The 14092-nt window shown below is 32.7% G+C and overlaps 2 protein-coding genes and 1 non-coding gene across 4 annotated transcripts; 1 reads left to right on the top strand and 2 right to left on the bottom strand.

Moving 5' to 3' along the window:
• Positions 1–553: 553 nt before the first annotated feature.
• LOC114193660 (UDP-glucuronate:xylan alpha-glucuronosyltransferase 2-like) lies at positions 554–5062 on the bottom strand. Of its 2 annotated transcripts, none has more exons than XM_028083543.2 (5): positions 4614–5062; positions 4046–4437; positions 3625–3866; positions 1743–2265; positions 554–1184 (listed from the first exon to the last, which is right to left on the bottom strand). In XM_028083543.2, the coding sequence occupies exons 1-5, from the start codon at positions 4803–4805 to the stop codon at positions 749–751; spliced, it is 1785 nt and encodes a 594-aa protein (XP_027939344.2). In that variant the 5' UTR covers positions 4806–5062; the 3' UTR covers positions 554–748. The 2 variants fall into 2 exon arrangements, with proteins under 2 accessions (XP_027939344.2, XP_027939346.2); XM_028083545.2 differs by having other exon boundaries at positions 4609–5059.
• Positions 3340–3412, top strand: TRNAR-CCU (transfer RNA arginine (anticodon CCU)). Its single transcript has one exon. It is a non-coding gene; the product is annotated as a tRNA-Arg (tRNA).
• A 3467-nt stretch (positions 5063–8529) lies between the features above and the next one.
• LOC146884024 (uncharacterized) lies at positions 8530–10817 on the bottom strand. The gene is made up of 3 exons (XM_085665624.1): positions 10185–10817; positions 9741–10040; positions 8530–9207 (listed from the first exon to the last, which is right to left on the bottom strand). Exons 1-3 carry the CDS (start codon positions 10815–10817, stop codon positions 8530–8532), a joined length of 1611 nt encoding a protein of 536 aa, XP_085521750.1.
• Positions 10818–14092: the final 3275 nt, after the last annotated feature.

Below are 14092 nucleotides of genomic sequence, written 5' to 3'. Positions count from 1 at the left end.
CTTACTTTATCATTTTAAAAAGTAAAGAATTGCAATGAGATAAATATATTGATGATAAAGAAATTTTGTTAATTAGTGACAATAAAAATTTATTAGTATTAACGATAAATTTTATGAACATGTAAGAAAATTTTATCAATAATTTATTATTGATGACAAAAATCTATGGATAATTATTTATGAATTTTAATGTTAATAATTATAACGATTTGATTCTCATTTTAGCAATAAATTTTTAAAAAATTATTCAACTATGGATGAAATTTACCAAAAAAAATCGTCAAAGTTTAAATACGAGAACTTTTATGTCTATTTTATATATCAGCAAATTTTTGTTAACAAACTTTGCCATGAATCTTTTATTCACGGATATTTTACCAACAAAAATATTAATTAATAATTAAAATTTATCAGAAAATATCGTTTAAATAGTAATTTATTTTTTCAGCGATAGTTTTGTAGTGTGTATTTTTGTATGCAAAACTTATTTTATCTATACCCTACCTATCCTCTTAAAAAAATTACATTAAACAGAATAAAAGTGCAACGAAAATTTGTTACATAATCTATGTTTCCATTATTGAGTGACTACACTAATAAATAAACTGGCATGAAAAAAAAAAAAAAAAACTCTGCACAAGTAAGATGACGAAGTACACTTGCAGAAAACAAAATAAAAAAAGAAAAGAATGAAAATTGGAAAATGTGGTATAAAAATTGTACAACTATAACCTAATTTAGGTATAACCTAATCAATCAAAAGCGAGCCTTGTCTTCTGGGATCTGTCACATTCATCTTCCAGTGCATGTCCGGCAACCCAAGCTTCCCTGCCTTCCGCCTCTCCCAGTTCAGCTCCGTTCTTCTCTTTCGGGTCAACCGGCAGAGCCTCTGCAGCCGCTCGTCCATGGCGTCGTGAACCTTCCACCACCGTCGATGCGCCACGTCGCTGGCGTACACCCTCTGATCCTCCACGTCCCAGTTGCAGTCATAGTCCCTGTAACAGTGCCAGGGCTTCAGACCCAGGTAGTGGATCGAATAGAGCTTCGGAGGGTCCGCTCCGAACATCGCGTTCTTCACACTCGCCTCCAGCGTCGTGTTCGCCCAGAAGTTCTTCAGAAAGTTCACGCGCCGGGGAAGCCTGTGCCACCACACGAATATCTCGTTCAGGAAACCCTGGTCGCCCCTGCAATCAACAGATTAAACCCATGCATGTTACAAATTGTTCATAAACTGTAACTATTAAATATTTATTTTATATATAATATTTCTTTTAAAAATGAGTAATTAAATATTTAGCAAAAATTAAGTTTAGAACGATAAAAAGTAATTTTTTATGACTAAAGAAATATTTTTATTAAAAAATAATGTTATCAATTCTTTTTGAAGAGCAGCTCTTTAAAAGTGCTCACATTCAATATAATATTCTAATTTAAAGAGGATTTTTTTAAGAAGAAGTAATTTGCTAACTTGTGTAAATTAAAACAAGAAGAATTTTAATGATTGTACGTATATATTTTTAGTTCAGTTTCTATATTTTTTTTCAAATAAAATTAAAAAAGGGTATGTATTTAAACTAATTAAAAAAGGAAGATTTTAAGTATAATAATTAAAATGTAAAAATTATATCAACATCAAGTTCAGATGATTTATTTTATTTTTAAATAGCATTTATTAATTATAACAGTAAACAAAATCATAAGAAATGTGAGTTTAAGATTTACGAGGGAAAATAACTTCGTACCCGTTGTAGGAGACGACATCGTGGCGGCGCGACATGAGAACATCGAAGGTACAGTTGGAAGGTTCCAGAACCATAATGCCGGAGTTGAAGATGGACTGGTCATTACCGGTGGCGGACATCTGAGGGAAATTGAAGAGGATGTCGAGGTTGCGTAGGACGATGATGTCGGCGTCGATGAAGATCACTCTATCGTACTCCGTCAACTGCCACAATCTGAACTTGCTGTAGTTGTACTCGTTGTAGGTGCCGTTCTCGGCCCGCGGGTTCCGGATCCGGGTGATGAGTCGGATCTTCCAGCCGGAGAGCTCGAGGGCGCGGCGCTTGTCGGCGGAGATGGAGCTGTCGAGGAGGAGCACGAGGTCGCGTTTGGTTCCCGATCGGAGAAGCGTCTGCGCCAGCGTTATTGCGCCGCAAACGTATCCTTCCGACGAATGAAGAACCGTAGCGTAGGCCTCGCGTTTCGCTCGAGCTTCGCTTTGAACGTTCTGTTCCAGTTTTGACGTGTCGTACACCTTGTCGATTCCTAAAAATTGCAACAAAAATTCACAAGGTCAAAAAAGTGATAAAAAAAAATTGATTTTCGAAAATATTTGTTAATTATAATTTCTTTATTTTCCATGCGTACGAAAAAGTATTGTGTTTTAAGAAACCCTTTCCCTGCATTACAATCAAAGTTTGTTACCCTTTAGCTTTCAACTTTCCATGCAAAAAATACATTAAATTAAAACTCGGGTAGCTATCGTAGTTGTTAGTGATATCCAATAAAATTATTTAATAAGTTGATAAGTACAAAATAAAATATGGTTTACACAGAAAAAAAACAATTTTCCAGAAGAAGCTGCAAACAATATGATTAACGGTTGGACTGTATATTTCACAGGAACATTGCTAATGATGACTTAAGATTAATGGAGATATCTTCTTCGTCTTTAAGGTATACTTAGCAGCAAAGTCACCAAAAAAATATATTTGCATTTTTTGAAGTTCCATGCAAACTCCTCAAACATATAAAACTTTATTTATTTGCTTTGAGAAAACTTGATATAATTGGCACTATTTTTTTAATTTTCCTGCTCCGATGAATTTGTTTGTACATGTATTTTAGTAAAAAAGAAAATGTTTTGCACCTCTTTTCAACATGTCTTCTTATGCATAAATTGTACCAACTTTGCGAAAAAAAAAAACAGAAAAAAGGTCTCTATAATTTTGATCCCAGTTCGGGATAAATTGGGAAAGAAAGGGGAAAGATACAAGAAGAAAAAAAAAAGTAAAATAAATTACGTGAAAAAAAAAATAAATGGAATAAAAATGTTTATAAAATACAATAAAATGTATCAGAAATGCTACCATAAAACACTTTGGTTTATGGGGACAATAAATAAAAATAATTGGCAAAAGATATAGTTGATGGTCTTTGTTGTTATTCATGTCTTCAAAAACAATTTAAGCTGTTAGCTATGCTGGATGTGAGATATCACCTAACCCAAAACCTTCAACTACAATGCTATCTATATGTTCACCAAAAAAATAAGAAAAATGAAAAACATAGAATATAAAAACATTTATTACTATCTATGTGTCAGAAGGTATCAACCAGGCGCCTGTAGCTCAGTGGATAGAGCGTCTGTTTCCTAAGCAGAAAGTCGTAGGTTCGACCCCTACCTGGCGCGATCATTTATATTTTTCTTCTTTTCGTTTTTTTTTTTGAATGTTTGCTTATTTTTCAATGCACTTAGCTTATTATTACAATTTACAAACATAAAATCAGAAAAAAAAGGTTCCTAGCTTAATTAACACTAATTACTTTTCCAACTATAATTTTATTAGCTTATGAATTAATTCCTACCCACTTCTTGACGAATATGTAAGCAACTAAACATACCTTGTACCCAAAGAGGCAGAGCCAAATTGCATGACCCAATAGGCAAAGACACCTTCTCCTCCAACCACTTTACATCAACCTCATAATACCACCACTCATTTTCCCGCTTAACCAAATCGTTGCACCTAAACACCTCCATCATTGGCCTACACCTGCTCCACAACACCACTTTTGTCTTCCAATTCCAATCCCTCTTCCCTTTCTTCACCACCAAATTCGCCACAATCATATGAACTTGTAACCTAAAAAACAAAAACAATGAATATGTACACACAAGTGTGAAAGGATATTTGACAACGGTTATTTTTACTATTTTATCTCAAGACATATAAGAGCAAGACCGAAAACGGTTAGATTTTGGTTGATCAAACTATAGATAAATGGTAGTTCAGAGTTTCCAAATAGTTTCTCATTACTGTACCTGAAAACATCCCTTCCCCACCCTTCTTCAGGGTACTTGCATGGCAACTTGGCTATGATCATGTCCATGTTTTCATATGCTGCAAACTCTGGCATCGGTATCTCGGGGCATGATGGAACATCACTCTCTTCCTCTTCGTCTATCCATTCCGGAAACAAATCTGTCCAATTGAAAAACCGTGACACCCTTTCGAAATAAACCTCTGTTGTTTCTCCAAGGTTGCTCCATTCGCTCACATCATCTTCATGCATGTTCACCATTCCCATCTTCAATCCCTTCCCCATTTCACCAACGAAGCTAGGCACCTCTATCTTAGTCGCATTCTGCTTTCGCATTCTAGTTTTCAGTTCTGGTTCCTCCATCACTGCTTTCATCTTCATGCTTTTCTCTTCCTACAAGTTTCAATATCATATATAAAAGTTATGCATACACATTTTCATATTTATAACTCATGAAAACACTTAAAGAAAGTGACATGGATGAAACTTCATTTAATGCAAAAGGAGGGGAAGAAGAAGAGGAAGTAGAAGAAAAAGAATGAAATGCCATTAGAGTAGGCTCACCTTACCTTGTGATGGCATTCTCTCAAGGAGCACCTAACAAGAGAGGCTGCATTTTCAAAGTAGACTGAAGAAGATGGTTGGAGAAGAAGGGTTGCATAAACAACCAGAAAGATGGCAAGACACACCAAATTGAATCTGATGACCAATGCTTTAGATGGTGCTGTCTTCAACAACTTTTGAAGACTTGAAACTTCCATAACCCTTGAGCAGCAACGTTAGAGGCAGCAACAGTGGCTTAAATGGAGGGGACCTATATGAACTATATATGCAAATGATTTTCTCCACTACCAAATACAGATGTAGTAGTTGTGGTTACAAAATTGGATGATTAATTTGGAAGGAGTTGTTAGAGGATTATATACATGAGTAAATCACAAAGCAAGAAAGAACCTTTACGAAGCTCCATTTGTACTTCCTTGAAGATTAATCTCCTTTTGTGCAAGATTACAGAATGGAAGTAAAAAATTTGTTTGCTTAAATTTGAGGTTTAGTTTTGACACATGTGAACATTTTGTTCTGTAGACAATGTTCCAAAATGACATAAATGTCTCATGTCCCAAAATCATTGTCTGCAAGAGTGAAGGGATAGAGTAGTAAAACAGCAATGTGAATAATTATTGATTGAGCATGGAAATATGAAATTGGAAGAAAAGATTTTGAGGGCAGTTGAGCAGACTCACCAACACCTAATCGGTTACCCTGTCAATTTTGATCCAAAGTTCTTGTTCACAAAATTATATGCTGTGAAACTAGCTCCACTAATTCCTCATATATGATTGTAAAGTCATTTAGGTTATTATGTTGATGCATAAAATATGAGTTTATAGGTTGCACGTCTTTACGTCATAATCCAAAATTGTTCGAGAAAAGAAAAATATTTTGCACGAGAAGAACAATGAGAATGGTGAAGCATCACATTTTTGTTGGGACATAATGATTTTATACGATTGGACTAACTGGGTAGGTCCTAGCCAACCAATCTCATCAACAAATACAACACATTAGGTCAACTATGACTTTTATAGGACCATCTCTTACCACTTAAAAAGGTGTTACTCCTTTTTTTTTCGATTCATAAAACTTGCAAGGAGAGTGAAACAATGCATAAACAATCTTGATGAGAAATGAGTTTAATCTTAATTCATTATTACAAAATCGACAAATCTTATTAAGAAATTATAATGCCGTATTATAAAGTAAGCTTAAACTTAATTTATTTTCACAAATCCAACTTATAAATAATTTATTTTTATTAATATAATTTGACTTTTTCTTTAACTAACATGTAATTTTTAACAAATCTATGTAGATAATTGAGGACGTTACTTTATATGATCTACTTTATGAATTCATGGTCTTACTTACTACAAACTTTTATAGGAAACGGTATCATTCTAGCAATAATTAGTAGTATGTGATTCACATGACTATGTAAATAGGGATGTAAAAAAGTTCGTATCCGTGAGTATCTGTAGATAAAACTCACAACAGATAAGAAATGAATATTAAAAATGAATACCCACGAATAACAGATATGAGTATTATTTATACCGCATGTTAATGGAGCAGGTACAGTTATCATAGTATTCGTACTCGTGGATACCCGTACTTGCTATACTATCATTTAAATTAAAAAAAAACGAATAAAATATTAACACATTGATTTTAAATAGGTTATTTTTTATCAATTGATTTTAAAAAATCTTCATTTATTTATAAACTGTCACATACAACACTATTTAAATGGATTATTTGTACTATGTTTGAAATTTATAAATGTTATACATTATATCTTTATTTGAATTTATAGTTAAAATTTGTTGTTAAAAATTTAAAATTTTTCTTTTTGTAAATATTCGTGGGTACCCGTGAATATCCGTGGATATTAAAAACATATGTAGTACCCGCATAACAGATACCCACACAGATATAAGTATGGGTACGGAACAAATATTTATCCAACGGGTAAGGTACGAAGAAGTTACTACCCAGTTATCGACTAAATGAATAAAGATTGCAAGTAGTTGTAAAAGCTTAATTTATTGAACGAATAACTGGGCTATATAAAGCCAATCAGTCTTAACAGAAAAGTTGCCCATGATTTAATCAAGGCTACAATCAAGGAAATAACAACTGTAAATTATAAATATCTACTCCTAAATAATAGGAACCAGATTTGTTCTGAATAACAAACTCTAACAAATCCCCCCTTAAACTGAACTATTTTATACATTCAGTTTATCTCCTCAAAACTGCATATTCCCAACCTTTTTCTAAGCTTTGTGTATGCTTCCAACGTTAATGCCTTAGTCATGATGTCAGCCAATTGATCTTTGGTCCCACAGTGTATTAGTTCTACTTCTCCTTGATTTGCTAATTCTCGAAGAAAATGAAATCGAACATGAATGTGCTTACTTTTACCATGCATAACAAGATTCTTTGACAATTTAATAGTTGAACTGTTATCACACAAGATGATACACTTTTCTTGCTTTACTCCCAAATTTTCAAGAACACGTCTCATCCAAATGCTGTGAGCAGCACAAGCTGCTGCAGAAATAAATTCTGCTTCTGTGGTGGATAACGATACAACTGGTTGTTTTTTCAAACTCCAAGCAACTACCCCATTTGGCATTTTAAAGACATATCCCGAGGTGCTTTTTCGATCCTCAATGTCTCCCGCATAATCACTATCACAATAAGCAATCAAATTCTCCCCTGCTTAACGTGTATAGAACAACCCTATGTCAGTAGTTCCTTTCACATAGCGTAGAATCCTTTTTACAACTTGTTGATGCATTACTGTGGGAGCCTCCATGAAACGAGCAACTAGACTTACAACATACATTAAGTCTGGTCTCGTTGCTGTCAAATACATAAGGCTTCCTACCATTTGCTTGTAACATGTTGCTTCAACCTTTATCCCGCCAATGTCTGTTGTAAGCTTGCACCCTGGAACAATTGGATTTTTAACTGAAGAACAATTTGCTAAGCCAAACTTCTCCAAAATTTCGTTGGCATATTTTTTCTGACAGATAAAAATGCCATTTGGAGTTTGTGTGACTTCTATACCAAGAAAATATCTCATGCACCCTAGATCAGTCATTTCAAACTCCATTTTCATTGAGTTCTTGAATTCTTCTAGCATTTGCTTACTATTTCCTGTATAGATAAGATCATCCACATACAAATTGACAAATAAAACACTCGTTTCTCCTTCTTTCTTTGTAAAGAGTGTGTGTTCACTTGTGCTTCTTTCAAACCCTTCTTTTACAAAGTATGACTCAATTTTACTGAACCATGCCCGAGGGGCTTGTTTCAGTCCATAAAGAGCTTTCTTGAGTCTATATACTTTGTTTTCCTTACCTTTGACTTCATATCCTTTTGGCTGCTCTACATAGACCTCTTCTGTTATCTCACCATGTAAAAAGGCGCTTTTGACATCAAGCTGATAGACTTTCCATCCACGACTGGCTGCAATGGACAAAGTTAATCTAATGGTATCCCATCGTGCTACAGGTTCAAATATCTCATTGTAATCAATCCCAACTTGTTGTGCATACCCCTTTGCTACCAACCTAGCTTTGCATTTGTCTACCTCTCCTCTTTCATTAATCTTAGTCTTGAAAATCCATTTGACACCAATTTTCTTTGCGCCTATTGGTAAGTCTGTTAGCTCCCAAGTACCATTTATGTTTATTGCTACAATTTCAGACTCCATTGCATTCCTCCATACCTGACTTTTGACAGCTTCCTCAAACGTAATGGGATCATTTGACACGAACATGGCCAATTGTTGCATCTCTTGTGTTAGTTGCTCAACTTGCTTTTCTTGAACAATTTGTGCAACTTCTTCTTCTTCTGATAGTCCTTCTGCAGATTCATAGTCTTGCATCCAAACTGGTTGCCTTCTTGTTCTCTCTATATTTCTTGTTCTCTGATTCTAGGTGAATCTTCATTTTTCTCTTTTTCATCAATTTCTGCACATAAGAAATCTTGAGATGTGGTTTCTCCTGATTGATTCCAGTCCCATTTCTCCATTTCTTTGAAGATTACATCTCGGCTGATAATGATCTTCTGAGTTTCTGGATCATACATTCTGAAGGCTTTAGACTCCTCATTGATTCCCATGAAGACACACTTGATGCTCTTGTTGTCCAACTTTTTCCGTGAAGCATTTTGAAGGTGAACATGTCCAATGCATCCAAATACTTTAAAATGCTGCATTGACGGTGTTCTATTCTTCCAAGCATTTTCTGGAGTAATGTTTGCTAGAGCTGTAGTGGGACATCTATTCAAGATATGTATAGCTAGATTAGCTGGTTCTGGCCAATATTGCTTTGGTACATCACGTGCTATCAGCATGCATCTCACCATGTTCATCAATGTTCGATTTCTCCTTTTTGCCACTCCGTTCTGCTGGGGTGAATAGGTTGCAGTTAGTTGCCTTGTGATGCCATGAGTGCTGCAGTATTCATTAAACTCGGATGATGTGAACTCCCCACCTCTATCAGTGCGCAGACACAAAATCTTATGACCAGATGCTTTTTCTACTAAAGATTTGAACCTTTTGAATGCATCAAAGGCTTCAGATTTTTCCTGCAGAAAATAAGACCACATTTTCTGCTATAATCATCAATAAAGGTAATTACATATCGTTTCTTACTATGCGATTCAGGTGTAATTGCACCACATAAATCTGATTGGATGAGTTGCAATAGTTTAGATGCTCTCTAAGTGCTTTTCTTTGGAAATGAATGATGTTGTTGTTTTCCTGCCATACATATGGAGCTCATTTGGGATGGATTCTTTAAAATAGGCAATCCGTAAACCATCTTCCTATAGACAAGTGTCATTAGCCCTTTCATATTGAGATGACCAAACCTTTGGTGCCATAAACTTGTGATATTGTCAGAGGTCACATTAAGAGCCGATGAAAAATTAATAGATACAGGAGGAACTGAAGCCAAAAGCACAAACATACGATTTGCAGATATCATAGTTCGCATAAGTAATCCTTTGTTTTCATGATAGATACTACAACAATCAGCCTTGATTAATATAGTCAAGTTTTTCTCTTGGAGTTGACCAATACTAAGCAGGTTAGTTTTGAGATCAGGGACAAAGAATACCTCAGTAATCACCAAAATTTGTCCATTCACCTTCATGCGAACATTTCCTTTGCCTACTACCTCCATTCTGGAATCATTTCCCAGCTTGACACTATGTTTGAAGGATTGATCTAGTTCGCTGAACCATTTTTTGTCGCCACTCATGTGATTACTGCATCCCGAATCCAGGAACCACCTCTCGTCTTGATTGGAGTGTTGCATTTCCACATATGACATGAGCAACATCTCCTCTTCCTCGTCTATTTCCGTGTGTTCTGCATACTTGGCATAAGTGGGACATTCATATCGAAAGTGTCCCAACTTATGACAGCCATAACATTCAATTGTGGATTTATCAAATGTTCTTCCTCTACCGTGACCTCTGCCTCTTCCTCTGTATCCACCACGCCATTTGTTGTTGCTGCCACGATCATCAATTCAAGGAGTGAGACTTTCTCCTGTAACCTTCAGGACTTGTTCAGTCATCTCCTTCTGCTTCACCTTGTGTTCATGCACTAATAGCGAACTATGTAACTCATCCACGGTCATCTTGTTGATATCCTTTAATTCTTCAATAGAGCATACAATATAGTTGTATTTATCGGACAAAGTACGTAGGATTTTCTCCACAATTTGTCCATCCTCCATAATATCATCGGCACTTCTTATATTATTGGCAATTAGCATAACACGAGAGATATAATCATTGACACACTCATTTGCTTGCATTTCCAGAACTTCAAATTCTCTATGTAGCCTTTGAAGTTGAGCACGTTGCACACGGACATTACCTTGGTACTTTTGCTTCATGGAATCCCATAGGGCTTTGGAAGTTGCTTTGTTGGTTATCGTTTTCAAAATATTTTTATCAATAGATTGAAAAAGATAATTCTTTGCTCTCAGGTCCTTTAATGTGAGCTCCTCCAAGGACCTTCTTTCTGCACTTGTAAGGGTCTTCGTGGGTTTGTTCTCCTCAAAGCCTTGTTCCACCACACTCCAATACTCCTTTGATCTCAGTAGATTTTCCATAAGCATCGACCAGTGATCATAATCTCCATCAAATTTGGGAATACAGAGAAAACTGTTACTATCAGCCATGGTTGGGAATGGTTTACGCTCTCGCTCTCTAAATGTTTAAGTATCAGGCCCCGTGTGAAATGAAGCTCTTGATACCACTGTTATCGACTAAATGAATAAAGATTGCAAGTAGCTGTAAAAGCTTAATTTATTGAACGAATAACTGGGCTATATAAAGCCAATCAGTCTTAATAGAAAAGCTGCCCATGATTTAATCAAGGCTACAATCAAAGAAATAACAACTATAAATTATAAATATCTACTCCTAAATAATAGGAACCAGATTTATTCTGAATAACAAACTCTAACAATACTCACCCATTGACATCCCTATAGTTATAATCGGTAGAGACAAATTCTCATGGACAATAATAATAATAATAATAATAATAATAATAATAATAATAATAATAATAATATCTTAAAAGAATATACTTCCATCTATTAAACACTTACGTGATTCTAGCTCGTATTATGACGTAAATAATTTTGTAACTCGACAACGTGTTATTGCTTCACGTAAGAAATTGTATAACGGGAAAATTAAGAATCGAAGGATTTAGTAGATTGCTGTCTTATAAGAAAAAATAATAACACTCGGTAAAATAATTTATACCCATTTGTAATCCTTAATAAATATGTTATTTTATTTGGTTTAAAAATAGGTTATAATAAATTTAAAAAATTGAAAAATAAAAAAATACTGTTTTAAACTGGTATTCTATATTGCTTTTTGACCCATTTTGTGCAAGTTTGACCGGTTTGTATGGTTTCTGAAAATCCTTAAGTTTTTTAGTTAACACGTTCTCACTCCACAAGATTTCTTTTATTGAATAATAGACCAATTCGATCTAATCTATACATTCGTTTACTTATTTTTAGTGTCATTTTTAATTAAATTATTTTACTATATAATAAATTAGCTAATTGAATAATCTATCTACTTAAATCAACTTAAAATTATATATATATTTTTTTTAATATCATAAAAACATACATATGTAAGTGAAATAGCACTTGTTCCCCTAGTTTTAATATAAGAACAATTTTAAATATTATCAAATACTACATCAAAAATATAATTATAAATAGTTTATTTTTTATTATCATTAAATCATAAATAATCAGTGTAAATATATACGAAATGATAAATAGTCGATTTTATATAATAGGTATTATTATATTTTATTTTTAATTTAATAAAAGAAATTACAATTTTAATAAATTAATACAATCTTAAATGTAAGTTAAAGAAGGAATGTATTTATAAATGATTCTTGATATCAACATTAAGTCGCTTTCTATAACATATATTATCAACAAATAAAGTCACACGTCTATTTATCTATCTCCTTAAGTAAAAGAATAGATCATTTATAAACCTGAACACTACATATGAATGAAAAAGATAATAATATTAACAAGCTGAATATGCCTCATCATACTAGAATTTTTTCCTTTCAAAGATGTCAATTTGTTCCTAACTCTATCCACTAAAAGCTATAAAAAAAAAATGAGATTTTAGCACACCAATGATGATAAAATACCATGATAAAAAAAAAAATATTGAGTTATGCGTCAAAGTACCACAAAATTAGTTAGAATTGATTTTGGAATGTAAAATTAATTAAAAGATAAAAAATTTACGTAAAGTAAAAAATAACTAATTATTACTTTTATGTTGAAGAATTGATTCAGTTTCTTATTTGTGATAAAAAGAAGAAGAAGATGTCATTTCAAATGATTTATCTTTTTATTAAAGGAAAAACCGTATAAAGACATAAACTTCATAAGATTAGACAAACTTCATAAGATTACATGAAACCAAAATGTTACCCTTATATGAGAAAGAAAAGAGCAACATTTAGAATGAACCATAATTAATGTTAAATCAACATTAAAGTGTCTTAAAATACCTAATAATGTGATTGAGTCAATCTCTTTTATGTAATTGAATCATCGCATTGCATCCATTGAGCATCTTGAAACACTATCTCCATAGAAATGATTTATGGAATTAGACAAGGAAAAGGAATACACAACAACTATAAACACATCAGATTCAGAGCTCATGACATCTTACCATTTATTGACTTACATGTTACAACAACAACATCGAATTTTCTTGTGGGAAGCTGCATAAAAACCAGGGTAGCTTAACTTTGAATTCTGGGAATCTACCATTTGCTTTATTTTCTTTTTGTGTTCAAAGTCAACTTTTCCTGGGAAAATAACATTTAAATTCTAGTAAGATACATCAAATTAAAGTTTCATTAGAGATTCTTCCTTATCTTCTGTGTTTTTGGCACAGATACTTTCAATATTCTTAACCATATATATGATATATATTCTTCCTTATCTTAGTTTCACTATTTATGAGATGAACAAAATCAAATACTCACCCATATAATTGGGTTACTTGGTCCCATCTCTTAACAAAGAATCATATGCTACATTCACAAAAACGTATTTGGACAAAGTAACAAGAATAATAAGACAACTCTACAAAAATACATCTTGCATATTTATAATAAAAAATTGTTCAAAACTTTCATTTATTTTTAAGTTTAAAGTTTGATGATTAAAGTGATCGACTCAATAAATAAGACTGCCAACAGGAACATTTTATAACCTCAGCTCACTGCAAAAATGTATAATGAACCATTCTTAAATTATTTGGTATTTTAAAAAATATTTTTAGTATATTTTCTTTTTTATTTTTCAAATTCGTCGATAATCTCAGTTATCTATCTTTTAATTTTGTTTTGTTTTGGAGAACAACGATATTGGCAGAACAACAAGATATCTTCTAAGAGACGCTTTGGTGAGATATACATGCATACCTCATTGGCTAAAAATATTTCAATAACATATAAATTTTGTTACGTATTAACTCAGACTCACATTCTTCTAAACATTTTTAATAACAATAATTTTTACCTAACTTCTCAATTATTTGGTTGAAAATAAAGTAGTAATATCCATACACAATTTTATAACTTATTTTACCTTTTAATAAATTAAAAATAAATAAATTATTTATTTATTTATTTATTTAATAAATTAAATTATTTCTTTTTACTAAATATTTTTTTAAATAAAGACCACATAATTTTTTCCATATTCATAAAAGTTTTTTTTTTGTAACAATTTTTAGTGTATATATTTAGTTATCAATTTTGTTTTATTAATATAAATCATTTTGCTATTTTATCTTTTATATTTTTATAAATTTTTAATCTAAATTAAATACTGACAATAAAAATTTATTTATAACAAACTTATAAAAATGTATT

The sequence above is a fragment of the Vigna unguiculata genome, chromosome 8 (genome assembly GCF_037176805.1).
Source record: "Vigna unguiculata cultivar grain cowpea cultivar isolate G323 ecotype 2 chromosome 8, ASM3717680v1, whole genome shotgun sequence".
In the NCBI taxonomy this organism is placed as follows: Eukaryota; Viridiplantae; Streptophyta; class Magnoliopsida; order Fabales; family Fabaceae; genus Vigna; species Vigna unguiculata.
Note: the sequence above shows the minus strand (reverse complement) of the source record. Positions and strands in the feature narration are given on the sequence as shown.

Bases quoted from the DNA above. Each gene is read 5' to 3' on its own strand.
- LOC114193660 (XM_028083543.2), bottom strand. From the start codon at position 4,805: ATGGAAGTTTCAAGTCTTCAAAAGTTGTTGAAGACAGCACCATCTAAA. The intron at 3,867-4,045 runs GTACAGTAATGA...TTTGTTTTTTAG, and splicing joins TGGGGAAGGGATGTTTTCAG to GTTACAAGTTCATATGATTG. The intron at 2,266-3,624 runs GTATGTTTAGTT...TGCAATTTTTAG, and splicing joins TCTGCCTCTTTGGGTACAAG to GAATCGACAAGGTGTACGAC.
- LOC146884024 (XM_085665624.1), bottom strand. From the start codon at position 10,817: ATGGCTGATAGTAACAGTTTTCTCTGTATTCCCAAATTTGATGGAGAT. The intron at 10,041-10,184 runs GTTACAGGAGAA...GGCTGTCATAAG, and splicing joins TGACTGAACAAGTCCTGAAG to TTGGGACACTTTCGATATGA. The intron at 9,208-9,740 runs GTATTCTTTGTC...TATTTTCTGCAG, and splicing joins AAATTTTGGTGATTACTGAG to GAAAAATCTGAAGCCTTTGA.